A 20,240-nucleotide genomic window follows, 5' to 3' on the forward strand; every position below is an offset into this window, starting at 1 on the left:
CATCTAACCATCAATTTTGAAACCATGATACATTTCTTTTTCAGGATATATGAAGAATAGGGAGTCCAATAGATTTTTTTGTAACAATGTAAAAGTCTTTATTGTAACTTTTGGTAAACCTAATGCAACCTTGCTGAAAAAAAAAAAAACTTACCCCAAACTTTTGAACGGTAGTATATATAAACACTCAACACACCTGTACATTTGTACATTTACATTTATTATATTTCAGGTTTTGTCTAGCCAATTCTCATATTACGCCATATTAAGACCAAGCAATGACTTTGCAGACTGGCTCTCTTATACGGAAAACATGCCTTTCTTTACTAGAGCTTCCAAAATGGGCATTTCAATTTACCCCATTCATCGTAATACAAGTGGCCCGTCTCTGCTATACTGTCTCTGACAGAGCGTGGTTTATTAAATTACTCTGCGTGAGTGTGTGATCAGGTAGTACACTTACTCTGTTGGGGTCCATGCGTGATCTGGTTGTGTATGCCAGTGGAGGAATACTGAAGGCTTGTGGCACCAAATACTCCTCGGCATCCATCAGATCCTCCAGTTCCTCCTCATCTAGCAGACTTTGGAAGAACTTACTGTCATTGGGGCTGGGCAGCTTCATGCGATCATCCCCCTGACAAAGAGAGCATCGGGCTTCATATATCATATATTATGCAGACTTTGACACTTGTTTTATTTATCATTTATTCTTTTATTTTGTTATATTCTTTCTATTTATTTAGTTATTGCACAGCACATCATGGCCATTTGAGTCCAGCAGTGAGGCTCTTACCTGTATGACTAGGTACCGTTGTGGATCTCTTGCCATTCGGCTGAATTCTGCTGCAAGCTCCTTAAATCTGGGTCTGCTGTCTGCATCTATCATCCAGCCTGGAGGGACACACATAGCACAACTTCAATCAGCAAAGTAGAACACAGTGGATAAACAATGCTGTGAGCTTTCTGTACATTTAAAAGAAGGTTCTGGCTTCAGCATCTGTGAAATGCTGACAAATACCACAGAAATAATTCCCCCTCTATTTTTAAAACAATAGAAAATGTGTTTACAATAAAGCACACAACAATATGATAAGTTGATAAGTTCATCCGCCTAGAACAGTAGAGCACATTAACAACTCAAATAACATATTTTATACAGAGCAATTAAAATATGTGATTTAACAAAACTGCAAGCTTCATATTTCTGCAGCTAAATCCTCTGGAATTAACTATGTTCTGTAAACATATTTCTGTCCCATAATATTGTTTCCGGGTACAAGCCCCTACTCTGTTTCAAGTAAGACCACATCTCAATAGCTGTTTAGTTCCCAGCTCACAATGACCCAGATACCAGCATTTTAATTATTCAAAAAAGATGAATTTTTTTGTAGTACTACTATGTTAGCACCATTTGTTGTATACTTTTCAATTATTTTAGTATAATTTATAAACTATTATATAATTTACATTTTTAATTACCTTTTAATTTTTTTTATATTTTAGTTTATTAATTTTATTGCAATTAATTTATTTCTTAATGTTTTTGTCTTTATTTTTATTTCAGGTTAAGTTTTAGTAATTTTTATACTTTAACTTTGTATTTTTAACTTTATATTTTATTTCAGTTTCTTCTGCATTATATCTGTTGTCTCTTTTTCATCTTTTTCATCTGACATTTCTAATCTATTCTATTCTATTTAAATTAACATTTTTTATAGTTTTAGTTTTAGTTAACAATAACATTGTTGTTTAGGATCTGAAGGAACATTTGGAACCGGAAAAAGTCACACATGACGTCAGACTTAAACTGATCAAAACAGCTGCACTGAACAACTGCGTCACAATAAAAACATTAAATCATGTCGATGCATTTTAAATGTCTTAATTTTCAATCTACAATTTCTTATTGATAATTATGCAGCAGTTTGCTTATGTACAACTACACGATTCATAGATCACTGACCTACAGTATAAACTCAGAAGGTTTCCTTAGCTGACCTGCTTGACCACTAAATAAAAACTTCTACCATGATGTGTCATGGGTGTGAACAAAAAAAAAATCTGGGATGAAAGTTTGTGCAGAGCTCCCTTACATTTGACCATGACCATGTAGACGTCAATAGTGCAGATGGGAGGTTGAGGAAGCCTCTCTCCTTTCTCCAGCAGGTCAGGAATCTCTCGGGTAGGGATTCCATCGTACGGCTTTCCTCCGAATGTCATCAGCTCCCAGATAGTCACTCCTGGTAGAAAATCCAATAAACATCAAATAAAAAGCTTGTATTTGTGTGCTGAGACTGTCGAGTCGGTGTTTGTCCAATTCATACAGAGTCTAACTGCATGAAAACACTTGAAATTAGACTTTAAATAAGATAAATTACATTTTACTGAGGCAATTAACTGCAATTAAGGCTCATCTCACCGTAACTCCATACGTCACTCTGGTGGGTGAACTTCCTATAGTGGATGCACTCCAAAGCCATCCACTTTATAGGCATCTGACAAAACAAGAGGGAACAGTGGATTGTGTTGAATAAAAATACACAATACAAAATACATATGTAATAAAGTAAAAAAAAAACAAATTGCACAGCGAGTACCGCTTTATTGTTTATTTAGGGAACTTGACAAAGTTTCTTCAAAGCTTACATGGCTAAAACCAGAACTCATCACAGAATCATGCATTATATATTATGCCTGGAAAGTTAATATTTCAGAAATGGAATAATCAAGGATATCTGATTCTTTTCATCTTTTGCTATTGGAAGAAACACGTTGGGCTAAGTTTGTTTGAAATGAAAAGATGCAGAGAGGATGAAAGAGTGACGTTTGTGCAAAACTCTCCACCACTATATTAGGGTGGGTGGTTACCAGGGTGTTGCTATGCTATTGCAATTTTTTTTAAAGAGTTATTTTTAGTGTTGTTATTGGGTTACTTGGGATTACTAGTGCTGGGTGGTTCCCTACTGGGGAAAGTTAAATGTCACATTTTATTTCTTTAGGATCTGGCTTTAGTTTCAAACAATGTATTTTTTTGTATATACCTGTTAATTGGATATACAGTGGAAAAACTGTAAATGGTTTAATTTTACATGTAGTTTCACTATAAAATACAGTCAGATGTATGTTTTTTGCAAGTAAAAACTTTGTATTACCATATGTTCTGGAGAACAGTAAAAGGACATTCCCAGTATATCTTCAACAATAAACTCTGATTCACTGTGTGGCTTTATATTTTACCACCTGTATTATTATGGCAGTTATGAGTACATTTTTAGGCAAAATGCTGATTTTGATATATTAACATTGTCACTTAATGAAAAATAGTGCCTGCATATTTTATAAATTGTAAAAAAAAAAAACAGGTACCAATATGTCATTCTATAATACTTGGAACATTGCATTTTTAGGATGAATTTGCCTTTTTTTAACCAGAAAAAACAGTACTGATTGATTGATTAATTCATTCATTTACAGTGTTGGCTTTCTCCTTCAATGAAAAGCAGAAGTCCTTTGCCCATTTCATCATGAGGCATACACTGTAAATATCATTACTCAGAAAAATAAAAGAACATATGTCTAGTTTTCGTTTACTCTGGTTTGTGATTAGTCGTTAAAAGTGTGCACCAACATGACCCTTAAGAACCTGTGAGGTTTTGAATGTGTGGCAACCTTCTGTTTTGTAGTGTACATTTGGCCTTAGCAAACATTAATTAGCCTGTCATTAGAGGCTGTGTTCTAAAACACAGGGACGAATGTTAAGTGCAGCAAATTTCTTGATTACTCAAAGCATTGTTGTTACAACACAAAGAGCACATTTAAGCTGATGTTATGCAAACAAGTGCGTGCCCTTTGTCCTGCTGGGGTCATGTGACACTGACCTTGCCCCCGTCTGCATTGTATTCCTTCTCATCTGCATCCAGAAGGCGAGCCAGACCGAAGTCAGTGATCTTTATATGGTTGGGTGACTTTACTAGGACGTTCCGAGCAGCCAGATCCCTGTGCACAAGTCTCCTGTCCTCCAAGTACATCATACCCTGCATCAACACACACACACACACACACACTTTTAAAATCCTCATCAATTACAGTGACAGCAATTTGACAGTTTGAGTGTGAGACAATCAAAATCATCATCAACGCTAATAATAAGCATGATGATACCATCTCACAAGATAATCAAATTCACTAAAAGCAAAAATCATTAGAATTATTTTGGTTACATATACTACTTAATTTTGCAGATTATTGGTAAAGAAAATGTATATTACACAATGCAAATTATGTCTGGAATTTTTTTTTTTTTTTTTTTTTAATAGTTTTTCCCCTGCTCAGTACTGCCCAATTATATGACAAGTTGCCAGTTGTATCTTGAGTATATACACCAAAACTAATTGGTATTATTTCAGTATTAGTTTTATGCTATTATAGTATTTTTGATATTTGAATAGGCTTTTATTTTTTATTTTCTGTTTTCTTTTTTTAATTTTTTGTTTTATTTATTATTATTATTAAAGTTCTAGTCATTTTGTTATGTGCTTATATTTATATATAGATATTTAAGTTTTAGTTTAAGTAATTTTAGTACTTCAGCTTAAAATTATTTATTTCAGTTAATTGCCAAAGGAACATTTCTAATTCTAAGTTTACACTTTTTCATCTAATATGTATTTTTATTTTTTGTCTTTATTTCAATTGCCGTTTCAATAATTTTTATTTGAGTGATATATAATCAATTTCCAACAATTTTACATTTACAACAATTTTGAACAATTATGCTGCTAACATAAAAAAATTCAGTTGAATAAACTAATTTTGATATTCAATATATCTTATTTATTATTGACTTAATGTGCTTAAAGTCTACTGCAAAACTTCAAGATATTACTGCAAAATACACATTTAAATTCATATACCATCACTATCTCTCATAAGCTAATTCTTCATGTTTTCCTGCATGTGTTGGCATGATGAAATGAAGATTCATTATGAGGAGTTTATAGCCTTAAAATTAAATGGTGAGGAAGACGGTATTAGCAGTAAATCAAAGTTTGTTTGTTCTACCATAACTTTCAAAGACACTTTGTGGAGGGATTACTTTGGAAAAAAGTCACAGTATTATTAATGGAGATTGTTCACATTGATAAGCGATGAGTCTCTTCTCAGGCGTGGCCGTGTATCGCAAAACAATGAAAACTCCAGACATCAATTTTCTGGAGGAGCGAACAACGCATGTAATCGATTTAAGTCCAACCCGCAGCATGGAGGCCTTTCTCAGGGCCGTGCTCCGTTTGCAAGAAAACAGCCTCTCTGCTTTTCCTCCAACAGGGCTTTCAAGTGCCCTTGAGCCAGTGGCTGGATGAAATTTAAATCTTAATGTGATTGGTGGAGAGGAAAGGACAGCTTGTGGCAAAATGGTTTTACTAAGAAAGAGAGATAGTGAGAGCAAGGTTGTAAAAGTGAGGAAATACAATTTGAGAGGTCCAGTGTAGCCCATCACAGGTGCTCTCTGAGATGAGAAGACTCCGTCTGTCATCACACAAAGAGTCTGGTTACAAGCGCTTTCAATATCAAATAGCTGTGAGAATTTATTCATAGGAGGAAAGTGTATTACATCACCTGTAAAGCACCATGTTGCTGTAGCTATAGACATAGTTGGCAATGCATCATATACTGGGGGAAATCCTTGTAGTGCATTCATTTTTATAGGGAACTGAAGAGAAATATCAACAGATTTGGCTATTTCTGTGCCTTTTGCACTTGATAAAGCAAAAACCCTGAACTTTTTTTGCAAGATGATTGAAAAATATTGTTTATGTATTCATGTGCAGTTCTTTATTTTGCAGATTACTGGTATATACAGTATATTATGTGTATATATAAACACACACACACACATGTTGGTTTTTGTGGTTTATGGGGACTCTCCATAGGCGTAATGGTTTTTATACTGAACAAACTGTGTGTGCTATTGCCCTACACCAACCCTACACCTAAACTTAGCCCTCACAGGAGACTTTGCATTTTTAGATTTTCAAAAAAACACCATTTAGTATGTTTTTTAAGCCTTTTGAATTACGGGGACATAGGCAGTGTCCTCACAAACCACCTTCATATTGTAATACCTCTGTCATACCCATGTCATTATACAAATTTGTGTCCTCATAAACCACATAAACATGCACACACACAAACTATATACATATATTTTATTCTGGCTTTATTTCACTATATAAATGTAAGGAATATTATTGTTATTATTATTATTATTATTTATTTTAATTACAATTATTTAAATTTATTACAATTATACTTCTGGGGTGAGTTAACAATATCAACACCGAACCTAACTGATGGTTATATCAGAAGATGCAGAAGATGAACAATTATGCTGTTCATATAAAACTAGAAGTTACAGAGTTCTTCTGTATTTCAACTGAACAAATTAATTTTATTATTAAATTTTTTTTACTAATTAATATGCTAAATAGCTTTATTATCAGACTACAAATTATGCAAAACACTTATTTAGATTTGTGATTCCACAGGCGTTTCTTATCACCTTTTTTCTGAATTGCTTGTATCCACCGTAGTCTTCAATGAACTTTTAAAATTCAAATGACAGGAGATAAAAAGCTGATTTTCTGCTTTTATTTGAAGTGCAAAACAGCACATAAAAGGAGAACTTTTCTTTACAAAAATAGCCAAATCTGCTGGATATTCTTCTCATTTTCCCGGAAGAGCGTATCTATGCTAATCAAATGGGTATATGTCAAACCTGAGTGAGAGCTCAATTCTAATTGGGAACAAACCAGTGACACATAAAACGTATAATGAATGAGGAAAGTGGCTCGCTTTGCAGCATGTCAACAGTCTAGACTCATTCCTTGCAGCACAGTCAGATCTGAAAATGTTTCCCACTGTACTTATTAACATGATGACAGCCGCAGCTCTGGAAGAGAAATCCCCCAATTTAAGATTGGGCTGAGAATATGAGTGAACCGGCTGGGAATGAAGAAAGGGGTTTATTTCTACCGTATTCAAATGGGTTTGGGTTAAGCTGGGAAAGAGGATGATGCTTTACTAACAAGAGTAAAATAAAATACTAATATGTTGCTCAGACAGTTATTATGTTATGAAACAAGTAATCTTTACCAAAACCAACTGAGCAGACTATAGAGGCAGGTTTCAAAGGCATCGTTTTCTTGGCATCTTAATTATGCTGCCCCTTAAGATACCCCATTATGGCCTTTGTAGCGAAGGGACTCCCAGAATGCACTGTGATTAAAACAGTAGGAAATAAATCCAGTATGGCATTATATTATCATATTATATCCATTATAAATATACATAATTCATTTAATACTGAAAGAAAAATATGGTCAGCCTTTGCATTCAAATCTTCATCCAACACAAGTCAACCTGATGTGCCTCCCACAGTAAAAAGTGACTGTGGTTCTAGTAAGTTTAGTCTAGTAAGGCCACATGAGGGTAGTGTGAACGCGATTTGTAGAAGATAATAAATTAAACAATAAGCTCTTAATGTGTCTCAGGGGTCGTGTCTAGTCCAGTGGTGCTCCTACAAGAAATGCTAATCTGCCTGCTTTGAAATATACAAATATCTGCAGAACTGTGAAGGAGGAGGGAACAAATCTCTTTATGCCATGCGTTGGCAATCTTTTCCCAGCAAGCAAGTGTAATCCGAGGTAATAGTGTGGGGATTACACCCTCTGTGCCTGCTGAAGGAAAAAAAAAAATCACTTCCTCCTCTCCATACTCATCCATAACCACATTTCATAGGACTGTATCACATCTAGACATACAGTACTGCTCAAAAGCTTGGGGGCTGTAAGATTTTAAAAAAATTCTGTAGTGCTGTCAAACGATTAATCGCAATTAATCACATCCAAAATAAAAGTTATTTACATAATATTTGTGTATACTGTGTATTTATTATGCATATATAAATACAAACACACGCATGCAAATATTTAAGAAAAAAGGTGTTTATATATATTAAATATATTTTTATATAATATAAAATATAAGAATATAAATATATAAATGTATATACATGTAAATATTTTCTAAATATAAATTGTATGTGTGTGTATTTATGCAAACAAAAACTTTTATATTGGATATGATTAATCGCGATTAATCCTTTGACAGCATGAGATTTCTGAAAGATCATTTGACACTAAAGACTGGAGTAAAGGCTGCTGAAAATTCAGATTTTTCATCACATGAATAAATTATATAAAAAAAATTAATGTAGAAATTCACATAATACATTCACATAATAATAATATTTTACAAATTAAAAAAAATATATTAGAAAAATAATTTATTAAAAGAATAAGCATAAAATAATTATTTAATATATATATATGTATAATTTCTTTATTTTAATATATTCTTTATTTTTGTTTTAACTTTATATATACAGTGCCCTCCATAAGTATTGGAACAGTAAAGACAAAATTGCTCTGTTGGCTGTGGAGTCAAGACATTTACAAATATGATTAAAAGATGAATACGAGACAAAACTACAGAATGTCACATTTTATTATTAGCCGTTTCAAAACATACATGTTTTACCAAATAAAAAGATCAGCACTTTTAGAGTTCATCCCACTCATTGATGTGAGCATAAGTATTGGGACAGTTGAACATAAGGCAGATGTAAAAGATTAAAAGTTATTATTTAGTTGCAGATCCCTTGCACACAATCACAGCAGTGAGTCTGTGACCCATAGACATCACCAGACTCTTGCTCGCATCCTTTGAAATACTTTTCCCAGCCTTTAATGCAGCCAATTCCAATTGTTGTTTGTTTTGGGGAGTTTCTGCCTTTACTCACCTCTTCAGCTGGTGAAATTCATGTGCAATCAGATTTAAATCTGGAGATTGACTTGGGCAATCTAAGACTTTCCATTTCTTTGCCCTTATAAATTCCTTGACTGAACTGGCAGGGTGTTTTGGGTCATTGTCCTGATGCAATATGAAGCACTTCTCAATGAATCTGGTGACATTTTCTTGAATATTGGTATGCAAGATGGTTTTGTACCGTTCCAAATTCATTCTGCTAATGTCATCATACATTAAGTCATTAGTAAAGTTGAGAAGGCCTGTTCCAGAGGCAGCCATGCATGCCCAAGCCATGACACCACCTCCACCATGCTTTACAGATGAGGCTGTATGCTTGGGATCATTGCAGTTCCCTTTTTTTCTCCACATTTGTGCTTTCCCATCATCGGTCCATAAACACAGTTCCAAAACTCTTCTGGCTCACCTTTGTGCTTTTTTGCAAACTCTAATCTTGCCTTTCTATTTTTGGTGCTGGTCAGAGGTTTGCATCTTGCTGTGTAGCATCTGTAATTCTGTGTCAAAGTCTCCTGAGGACAGTAGATTGTCAGAACATCATTCCAGCTTTCCAGCAAAGTTGTTGGTGGTTTTACAGACACGTCTTTTAGGGTTCATTTTCACAGCTTTTATGGTTTGTCTGTCATCAACTACTGTTGTTTTCTCAGCCGATCAGGTCGTTGTTGGTTGCTGGTGGTTTCCAAACTCTTGATTTCTCCATGCCCTTTGTTTTTGCTATAGCTCTAACTGACTTCCTCCTTTTCTTTTAGCATCCAAATTGTTTGCTTTTCTCTCAAAGTCAGCTCCCTCGTCTTCATCCTGGTTGTGTGTGTTATCATCGAAAGCAAGATTCAGAATACAGAAGTAATGGATGTAACTGATACAACACATTCCCTGCTTTTAATATCTGAAGAATTAATGCAACAGGACACAGCTGATCACTTAGAAAGACCTGTGAGGCAACTGTTCCAATACTTATGCTCACATCAGATAGAGGGATGAAACTCTAAAAGTGCTGAACTTCTTAGTAAAACATGTATCTGTTGAAACGGCTAATAACAAAATTTGACATCTTACAGACCCCGAACTTTTGTGTAAGTGGTGAAAATGTATTTGTCTATTTGAAAACGCATTTATGGACTGTTTCAAGTCTGTTCACTGTTTCTTTGATGTACTGTATAAACTGACAAGACTGACACATTCACAAAATGACAGGCCTCTGAAGCAAACATGAACAAGCACAAAGGAAGTGACAATCAAGAACAAATGACCATGACTGGCAGCCATTCTGTTGCCTTCCTCCTTCCTTCTGCAAGCACTGCAGTACGTCTCACCAAAGACGTGGTCTTGCTTTTCAAAGATTAATGAGCCTACATTAACATTAATCGTCTATCAAAATGCAATTATCTTTGCGTTTGCAGAGCTGAGGTAGAGAGGAGGGAAATGTACATTTCAGCTTAAATAATCTTGACTTCTGTACAGCTGTACCTGCAGATGGAGAAAGTGTTTGCTTGTACCTCAAAAAAGTGATTGTCATAGTGGCATGGCTTTTCAAGAGTCTTATTTGTACATAAAGCATAGCTGATCATCTTTAAAATTTCAAATCACTTAGGCAATAAAAGGTATGATTATAATGTTAGCGGAGGAAAATAACAAAGCATAGCATCACATGCCTTATCTTTAGCTGATTTATTTCTGCAATTAAAGAAGGTTAAGAGACAGAGGGAAGAGGAAGCATTTTTTGTCTTTTAGGCCATGGACAGAGAGAGTTTTAGCAGTGAAGCCTCTCAAAAACTTGGAGACAGCTAGAGCTGGAGTGCTCTCAAGAGCCATACATTACAGTCTGGGGAGAAAAGCACTGCCTACTCAGAATATGAACATGGCCCCCAGAATTTCTTACTTATGTTCATATCAGAGCCACACAAATAAAGGTCCTATAGAATCCTATAGACTATATTTTATTTGGTGGCACCAATTTTGGTGGATATTAAAATTATTCCATTGACATTGACTCCTGGATGTGAGTGAACCCTTAACCCCCACCCCATACACTATATGTATTAAATATGTATTGAGGATTTTCCTCACACAAAATATTGGGTATAGCAGCTCATATTTATTTAGACTAATTAAATATGGTCTACTATTCCCAATATTTCTTTTATGTATTTTCATGCTTAGAGAATCAAAATGTTAGTTTAGCATCATGCTGACACCAAACTCTGTTAAAGTAAATTCTTAATCTACGTAAAGCATTCCAAATCATCACTAATGAGCTTCTATTTCATTCTGCTTATGTAGGTTTTGAAACAGAGCGAATGCTCTCACACAAAGATAAATATCATATCCTCATGTATTTAAAAACACAAGCTGCACTGAGTTTCCCTAGCTCAGTGTGAGTAAGCCTTGCACTGTGGTTCCGTCAGTTGTTTCACGTCCCTCATAGGACTAAATCCAAACCCATTCCATAGTCAGAGCACAGGCCGTTTTGGCACATTCACTCCAGTCCCAGTGTATTTAAAACAGATTACTTCTGCAGCCTGGACAGCCAATCAATACTCACTCTGATTACAATACGCCACAAGATGCCCGTGCCACACAATATTTATCCCCAGAGTGGACTTTAGTGTAATTAGAAATCAATGGCTCACACAGTCCATTAATGCAGCGGACGTGCTGATAGAGCAACAGAGATTTTCGCATGCGTGTGAAGAGCCCTGAAGAGAGAGTACGTGACTTTATGAAAGAGCTGAAGGCAACCCCATTTTAAATATAATGTTCAGTTTGGGGATTCTACGTCTTAATGAGTTTATAAGGGCTAGCAGAGGTTTTCAAAGAGACACAGAGTTCACAAAGTGTTCAATATCTGTTCAACATGGGTGACCATGATTGACCTTAAGCTGATAGAAGTATCAGTATAGAGCAGGTGTCTTCAACCTTTTGTTTGTATAACTGTATTGTTGGCCTATAATATAATTAATCATAAACTAATATACTACAACACAAATTTAGTGCTATAATAATGCATTTAATGTTGTTATGATGCTTGCATCATTGTTTTTTGTGACTCTAGTGCTTAATGAACACAAGATGGCATATTTTACCTCTAATACTGACTTTCCTCTAAAATAGCAATTGAACGGCATAGGTTTGGGCCCGCTGTTAATTTTATATATATATATTATATATTTTATATATATTTATTTATTTATTTATTTTTTTTTTTATTTTTTTTTATTTTTTTAAGTTAATTATAATATATAATTGTATAATTTTCAAAGTTAATTGCCTGCAATATTTTTTAAAAACAATCTTAACTATTGTTATAAATCATAAAGGTGGAGTTCCCAATATAATTTGCAGCAATAACTAATTCTTTCTTTCATATAATATGGAAAACTGGCATCAAAAATTAACATTGAATTGGGAAATATGTACTGATACCCAGTCCTACTTATTATACATTACATTTTCATTTTCCCTAATACATTTTAATGCAGGAGGGACAATGGAAATTTATACTTGGCTTAAATTTAGCTCTACTTTAGCTTCAGTTGAATTTAATATTTTATTTTTGTAATGCATATTTTCATCTCCCCCCCCAAAAAAAATGAGGTTAAGATCAAACAGATTAACGGTTCCCCTGTAGTGCCATGATAGACCCCCCAATGGGCCCCTGCTGAAGACCCTCAAAATGGGAAGATCATTCCCGCACTCACCCAAGGAATCTCAGAAAGGATTTGTCTCCATGTTAAATAATCAGGTTTCAAAACGAGAGCCTTAAAGGAATATAAAATCCTCCAGTTTTATCATTATTGGATTACTATATCTATGCCCATACTGCTTTCCCCATAAACTGGTGTGATTGCATTAACTTCCTTCTCAACTCGCTTTTGACCTTTTGAATGATGTCCTCCATTCCCTAAGAGACGGATTTAAATTGTGTTTGTCACTTATTAAGTGTTTGTCATTTTGCTGTGACGTGAACTTCTCAGAATTTGTCTGCACGTTTCCTGTCTCTGTGGAGTATGTGCTCGTGAATAATCTCTGAGTAAAGAGTGAGGAAGGTGACCTGTGAAGACCCACCGCAGTGAAAGTGATTCAGTCCTCCTGTCTCTTCACCTTCATGCACACTCTTTATCCTTTCTTATACCCGTAACCACATCCGACTGGGATTAGACTCAAATTCAAGTTCAAGTTGAGCTTTATTGTCATTCCGCTACATGTGGGGACATACAGTGGAACGAAATGTCGTGCCTCGCAGGACCACGGTGCTACATAAATACAGACATACAACAAAGTAAAAAAACACTATAAACCTATACGCAACTAACCTACTGAAAGATTTTAACTATAAGTATACGATATATAAATATTTACCCAATACAAACTAAAAAAAATAAAAGATAAAAAATACAAACTATAAGAATGCATCACATAATATTTACCCTATACAAACTAAAAAAAATAAAAGATAAAAAATACAAACTATACGAATGCTTCACATAAATACTGTACATGTGCAAAGAGAAACGAATTGCACAAAAAAAGTTCCATACAGTTTTTTCTTTGTGGTAAGGTTTGGGGTGGGGGGTGGTCCATGTTTCTGGAGGTAGGGGTTTGCATGGAGTTTCAGAGGGGGGTGGGGTGGTTTGAGTTTAGGGCTCTCACAGCCTGGGGAAAAAGCTGTTGAGCAGTCTGGCGGAGCAGGCTCTGATGCTCCGGTACCGTCTTCCTGATGGTAGGAGCTGGAAGAGACTGTGGGGGGGGATGGGTGGAGTCCTTCACTATGCTGTTGGTTTTGCTGGAGCATCGTGTAAGGAAAATTTTCAGGATGGATGGGAGAGGGGCACCGATGATCTTTGCAGCTGTGTTCACCGCGACGTCGACAATAAAAAATTGTCGACAAATATTTTTGTTGTCGAGTAGTCGTTTGATCTCTCATGACCTAATGTTAGAGCCTGCAATACTGCGGTTTCACCAGTGTGGCACTGTAGCGCAAGACTGTAGTTCAGCCCTCCTGGATGCATTCAAGAGAAGAAGACGGCGCTTCAGAGAAAATCTGAACTTGAGCGGCGTTTGGATGAACATGTTAATATATATTGCGTGCTTTCCTCTCAGTAACTAAATAAACACAACAAATACTGACAGCAGTGTGAAAACAGTAGTTAAAAATGCATCTGATTACAACGATGCTTTTCAGTAATGTAACATTACTCCAGTAATGTCCGGCCACATTATGTTTATTTATATAGCACTTTATGCAATAGATGGCCTTAATTCAAGCATCTTTACGGTATTAAACATGAAAAAACAGAGTTAGTGTCGCTTTCAGTTAGAATTACAACTTGATTTTTGATATAAAGCAGCTCTCCAGTGTGGAGCTAGCTAATTATTAAATATTTTTTTATTAGTGGGAAGAAAAATAGTTTCATTAAAGTGACAGTTTGGTTTACAGAGACCAAAGCTTGATCTAGCTAAGGACTGTTTTGATTATTCATAACCCTATAAGGTATTTTAAAATGTTATGTTGTGAATAAAATAGTTTATCCAAAGCGTCGTATCGCTTACCTTTATTTTGTTTATTATCTATATGACTTACAAAAGGAGAAATTAGGCAGAATGTGCAAAATGTGTCATTCAGTTTCTTTTTCATGTAGCTAATTATATGGTGAGAGAGTGTCTCTGTCTGTCATTTCATTTTGTGTGCCGAATACATCTATTTGTATAATGAATTGGTAACACTTTACAATAAGGTATCATTTATTAACATTAGTTAATGTATTAATTAACATCAATGAACAATGCATTTATTACATTTAACTATTAATCTTTGTTAATGTTGGTTAATAAAAAACAGATAAAAAACAGCATTAGTAAATGCTGAAATTAACTTTTAGATTAACAAATGCTGTAGAAGTATTGTTCATTCTTAGTCCATGTTAACTAATGTTAAATAATGAACCTTATTGCAAAGTGTTGCCAATTAATTGTTTAATAATTGTAATTACATAATATGCTTTTCTAAAGCTGAAGTGACCATTATTTATGTTAGAATATGTATAACTTAATATTTTAACTAATCGCAAAAGCTGAATAATCAAAGTCTGCTGGTTAATCAGTGGAATAATCGATGATTAGTCGATTAATCGTTCTAATAATCGTTAGATTAATCTATTATCAAAATAATCGTTTGTTGCAGCCCTACATCACAAACATAAACTCCACCAGCGATGAACAGTGTTTTGATAATACCACAGCATTGTTACACCAGTCTTTGTTGATATACACACACAAGCCACCTCCGCGGGTCTTACCAGATAGGGATGAATCTCTATCCGCTCGGTAGCTGGTTAGCCCGTGCTGCTGAATGGCGGAGTCCGGGATGTTTTCGTTTAGCCATGTTTCGGTGAAAACAAACACACAATAATCCCTTGCCTCATGCTGTGTAGACCGACTGAGTTGAATTAAGTCCAGTTTGTTTTCCAGAGAGCGAACATTTGAGAGCATGAGTGTTGGAAGAGCCAGTCTCGTGGGGTTAGCCCTTAGCCTAGCTCGTATACCTCCGCGCTTACGGCGCTTCCACTACGGCTCTCTCACACCGCTTGCGACGCTGCCTTGTGCGGGTAGCGTCAGTAGGTGAGGCCGTGGTCTCGAGGTCCGGTTCCAGCAGTAAACAAAGGCCTTGTAGCTTCTCAGTAGCTGCCGGCGAGAGTTGGTGTTTGTACGCGTTGCCGATATCCAAAAGGCTTTGACGATATGTGTTTTGGAGTGATTTCCTTGTGAGTTAGCGGTAATTTTACACTATTTGGAGATGAACAGATGACATTAAAAGACATAAAAGCACCGTCTTTGGGACCCAGAGCAGCCGCTGCGTCTGACCGCGCCACCATCTTGGATCATCGTTACTTTGACTCAGCCATCTCTTCACCATCCGAGCCAAATAATCTGTCCCTGCTATTTCAGTAGCGCAGTGCGTGGAGCCGTGTGATAGGCTTAGTCTTGCAGGTGTCATTATCAGTATTCTAAATGCCCTTTCTGAACAGTTTTACCGCCACAGAACCATTCCATTAATTCCAGACCTGTCAGCAGACCACAGTCGCTTGAAAAAATTGACAATCAACAAAATTTGAGGAGAGATCTGTCTATCGATTATAACTTCAATCATACTAATGACTCCTTTAAATTGCCGGCTGTTTTTTTAGGAAGAAATTGGGGCTTTGACCTTGCAGATAAAGTTTCAGGCAATTCAAATCCTCGTCTAAAAATGGAGTCATGCTAGAAAAGATTTTATTGACCATGTTAACCATCAAAAACTCAACATTCCAACTGCATCAGATTTAAAGGAATAGTTCAATCAAAAATGAAAGTTCTGTCATGATTTACTCACCCTCATGTTGTTCAAAACTGTTTGAAAAAAGTCTCAGTGTTCTCCATATAATGAAAGTCAATAGGGTTCAGTGTTGTTTTGGACACCACTGACTTTCATTGTATGTGCAAAAGCAGTTAAAACCTTCTTCAAAATCATTTAAAACCTTCTTTTGTTAAGTTTGAAAACTTCAGCACTTATTATAATTATTATTTTTTTAAATAAGTATCTTATGCTCACCAATGCTGGATTTATTTGATCAAAATTACAGTAAAAAAAGTAAGACTGTGAAATATTATTACAAGTTAAAATAGCTGTTTTATGAATATAGCTGTTAAATATATTTATTTACTAAGTAATTTATTCCTGTGATGGCAAAGCTGAATTTTCTGAAACAGTTTTCGACGCTTAATATTTTATTCTTTAAATAATAGAATGTTCAAAATAACAGCATTTATTTGAAATACAAATCTTTTGTAACATTATAAATCTTTTTCAACATTTTAAGTGTAACTTTTTAACATATTTAAAGGGGTCATATGATGCTGTTTAAAGATCATTATTGTGTGTATTTGGTGTAACAGAATATGTTGACATGTTTTATTGTTAAAAAAACACATTATTTTTCAAATACTGTACATTATTGCAGGTCCTCTATGCCCCGCCTCTCTCAAATGCTTAGTTTTCTAAAAAGTCCCTCCTTCCGACAAGTGCAGTCTGCTCTGATTGGCCAACTGGCACAGTGCATTGTGATTGGCCGAACACCAAAAGCCACGTCGGAAATGTAACGCCCCTTTCCATAATCGCGAGCTTCAGCTTTCAAAATTATAAGAAAGACAGTAAATAATGTCCTTAGTTTTACCACCAGTTCAAGCCCGAGAGGGGAACAGAGTCGCGTGACAGACACAGTGATGAAGCTCATATGTGTTTGCACACAAGCCGCGATTGTGTGACCGTTTCTCCCTCTGTCACACACACGCGAGCACACACACGAGCACACACACACACACACACAAATGATGCTGCGCTGCGACTCTCTCGCTCTCACACACACACACGCAAACACACGACACACAAAATTCCACATTTAAACAGTCAATAGCAAATACTTAAACGAATAACAAAACATAGTCACTGATTCAGAAGCGCCAGATTGTCATAGCAAAGTCAGAATTACCTCCTCTCCTAGGTTCACAAAACGGTCGTCCATAAAATGCATTGCCGTTCTGTTGTAAGTAAACTTAATGATTCCTAATTGCATCTACTTTCGGCAGGCCAAATAAAGTGCTTTTGCTTTCACCTAGAAACACACAGCGTCTCCCTGACATGGCTTCATCAACACTACTGTGGTTACTGAAACTAGGCCTTCTTTCTTTGTGTGAACATTTGGGCTGCATTATGCAAAGTTTCCTAACTTTGTAACTTTGATAAAGAAAATCTCTTTGGTTTCGAGACTTTAGTCTTTGCAACTTCAAGGATCGTATCTATGCACAATCAGCTTGTAACACTCCAAAGAGAAAGGAAAACTTGAAATTGCATCATATGACCCCTTTAAGTGTTACTATTAGATCAGTGTAATGCCTCATTTATGGTTTTTGTTTTATTGAAAGGATCCCCATTAGCTACAGCCGTGCCGCAGCTATTCTTCCGTGGTGAATGAAAGTATTAATTTCCATTTTTTTAAATATTACTTACCCCTAACATTTGATGGTTTCTTCAAAAATATTAAAGGGGTCATCGGATGCAAAATTCACTTTTCAAGTTGTTTGAATATAAATGTCTGTTGGAAGTGTGTGTACACATCCACCCTATAATTATACAAATCCACCCAGTGTTTTTTTTTTTTTAAATCCCTATTTTAAAAATCCCCTTTCTGAAATCAGACTGTTCTGAGAGCCCTGTCAGAATGACGTAGTTCTGTAAAGACCGCTCCCACGAGAGTTGAAAGACAAGGCCTCTTACCTTAGACCTGCCCTGAGTGAGCTGAGGGCTGTTGACTCCGGTGCAGGGCAAGATAAGATGTCTCCGATTAAGCGATTGAGGGGTTTTGTTGTTGAATGTAATAATGAATATAGCAGTCGTCGTTTACTCCTAACATCTGAGCCGCTGAAGGCAGAGGATTAACGTTACTTTCGCTTTAAAGTGAATGCGCCGATCCCCGATCTACATAAATGCATCTGTTCGCCCGAATCATTCGTGATCCAGCTTCATCTACAGAAGAAGTGAGTATATGGATTTTTATGAATCTTTGCAAATCGCCTTTCCAAATAATGTGCTTGTTAGCCAGTTTTGTGGATGAAGTTTAGTAGTATTCTTCATAGATATATATACCTAGATGCCTCATTATTGACTGTTTCTATGGGCCGCAATATGTAAGCCATCCGCCATTATTGGAACGGTCTGCGAATCTTTCTTTGAATATTCATTGATTATTATGGTGAATGCGAGATGGCTGATGTGTCAACGTATCTGGAGCGGTTGAATAGGAAATCTACACATCTATGGTCTGCTCGTCACTCCACGGAAGAGAGGGGCAGAGTCAGCAGAGCTCACTAGGATTTAAAGAAACATTGACTATAACAGCGTGCTGAAAACAGAGCTGATTTTTACAGGGTAAAGGTGTTTTTTTACACTACCATTGAGAAATTTTTAACTATGTATGTTATAGACTTTTCTTTAAGACCCTAACGAATCATATCAACTTGTGTATAATGGGCATCCGATGACCCCTTTAAGCAGCACAAGTGTTTTCATATTTCCTACGAAAACGAAATGATCCCTCAGCACCAAATCAGCATATCAGAATGATTTTTGGAGGATCATGTGACAGTTTTTCCAAACTTTTAACTGGCAGTACAGATGACAAAATACTCTTTCATCATATATATTAACTACTTCTAAATGCACAGTAAATAACCATGAAGAAAAATGTTTATTAAAAATTGTGCAATAGTTGTAAAGACAGCTCCAGTGGGGAGCTTTCTTGTCTTCCTTGTCTGCGTGTCTCGATTTGAGACTTTAAAAATTGGTCCCCTTGTTCAACGAGTTGCTGAATAGAGGAATAAGAAATGCTTATTAGAAATGATGTCTCTTTTTACTCTGTCAAGTATGTTATTATCCAGCACCTGGACTGTGCATTAATAGAGGTTAAAGAATCTCTCTCTCTCTCTCTCTCACACACACACACACACACGCTGGCTGCAGAAGGCAGACGATACCCTCCCTCTGTGACCAATTTTCAAGCCAGTGTTTGGAAAGAACACAGCGCAAGCACAGGAAAAATAATAAAGAGCGCCATGCTGCACAGACAAAGGGCTAATTAAAAGCTGAGCAGCACAACATGGCTGACAAAAGAGAGACCTGTTTAAGTAGTTTGTGTAAACATGCCACTGAAGACTACCAGTGCAATCATAGAGAGGAGGAGGACGGGGTGTATCAAACAATGACAGGTGGTGAGAGAGAGAGAGAGAGAGAGAAGAGCACGGCAACAAAGAAATGAGGAACAGTACATAGAGATAATACACAAGAGAGAAATTAAGGGTAGAAACATAAGAATGCTATCTATTAAAAAACTATTCAGCAAGTCTTACAGCATGTGTCTCTCTGTCTCTGCAAGCTGTGCTGCATTAAATAGCCATGTTGTGGTGTTAATGACATGGAAAATAAAATTAGGGTTGGTTAAAGGTGCCTAATAGCTACAAGGCAGAAAATTAAGGATGTCATGATACACTTATTTTTATTCTATACATGCTTATATACAAATCATCCCAACCTATACCTAATCTTAATATTAATTTTTTTAAGAAACCAAGCAAAATGGAAAAAAAATGGATCATCATAATTTTCAGTGCATGAAAAAGAACATTTTGTACATTTTCAAAATAACTCCTTTTCTCCTTTGAGGAAAAAAAGTTAATCGACTTGACTCAAAAGATGATTACATAATTCAGTTCAGTGTGACACAATGTGAATATGTAATCATCTCTACTTCAGCATTTTAGACATTATT

At 35.8% G+C, this 20,240-nt stretch overlaps 1 protein-coding gene across 1 annotated transcript in view; it reads right to left on the bottom strand.

Annotated features, from left to right (window-relative positions):
• LOC306876189 (receptor tyrosine-protein kinase erbB-4-like) overlaps positions 1 to 20,240 on the bottom strand; it is a gene marked incomplete at its 3' end in the record, with an annotated part of 320,461 nt that overhangs the window by 5,415 nt on the left and 294,806 nt on the right. The window contains exons 22-26 of the mRNA XM_079427188.1: positions 3,879 to 4,034; positions 2,420 to 2,495; positions 2,094 to 2,240; positions 794 to 891; positions 464 to 634 (exon numbers count right to left, since the gene is read on the bottom strand). Of these exons, the coding sequence (XP_079283314.1) occupies positions 464 to 634; positions 794 to 891; positions 2,094 to 2,240; positions 2,420 to 2,495; positions 3,879 to 4,034 (648 nt within the window). The remainder of the gene's footprint in view (positions 1 to 463; positions 635 to 793; positions 892 to 2,093; positions 2,241 to 2,419; positions 2,496 to 3,878; positions 4,035 to 20,240) is intronic.

Source organism: Barbus barbus, assembly GCF_936440315.1.
Source record: "Barbus barbus genome assembly, chromosome: 10".
NCBI classification, from domain to species: Eukaryota; Metazoa; Chordata; class Actinopteri; order Cypriniformes; family Cyprinidae; genus Barbus; species Barbus barbus.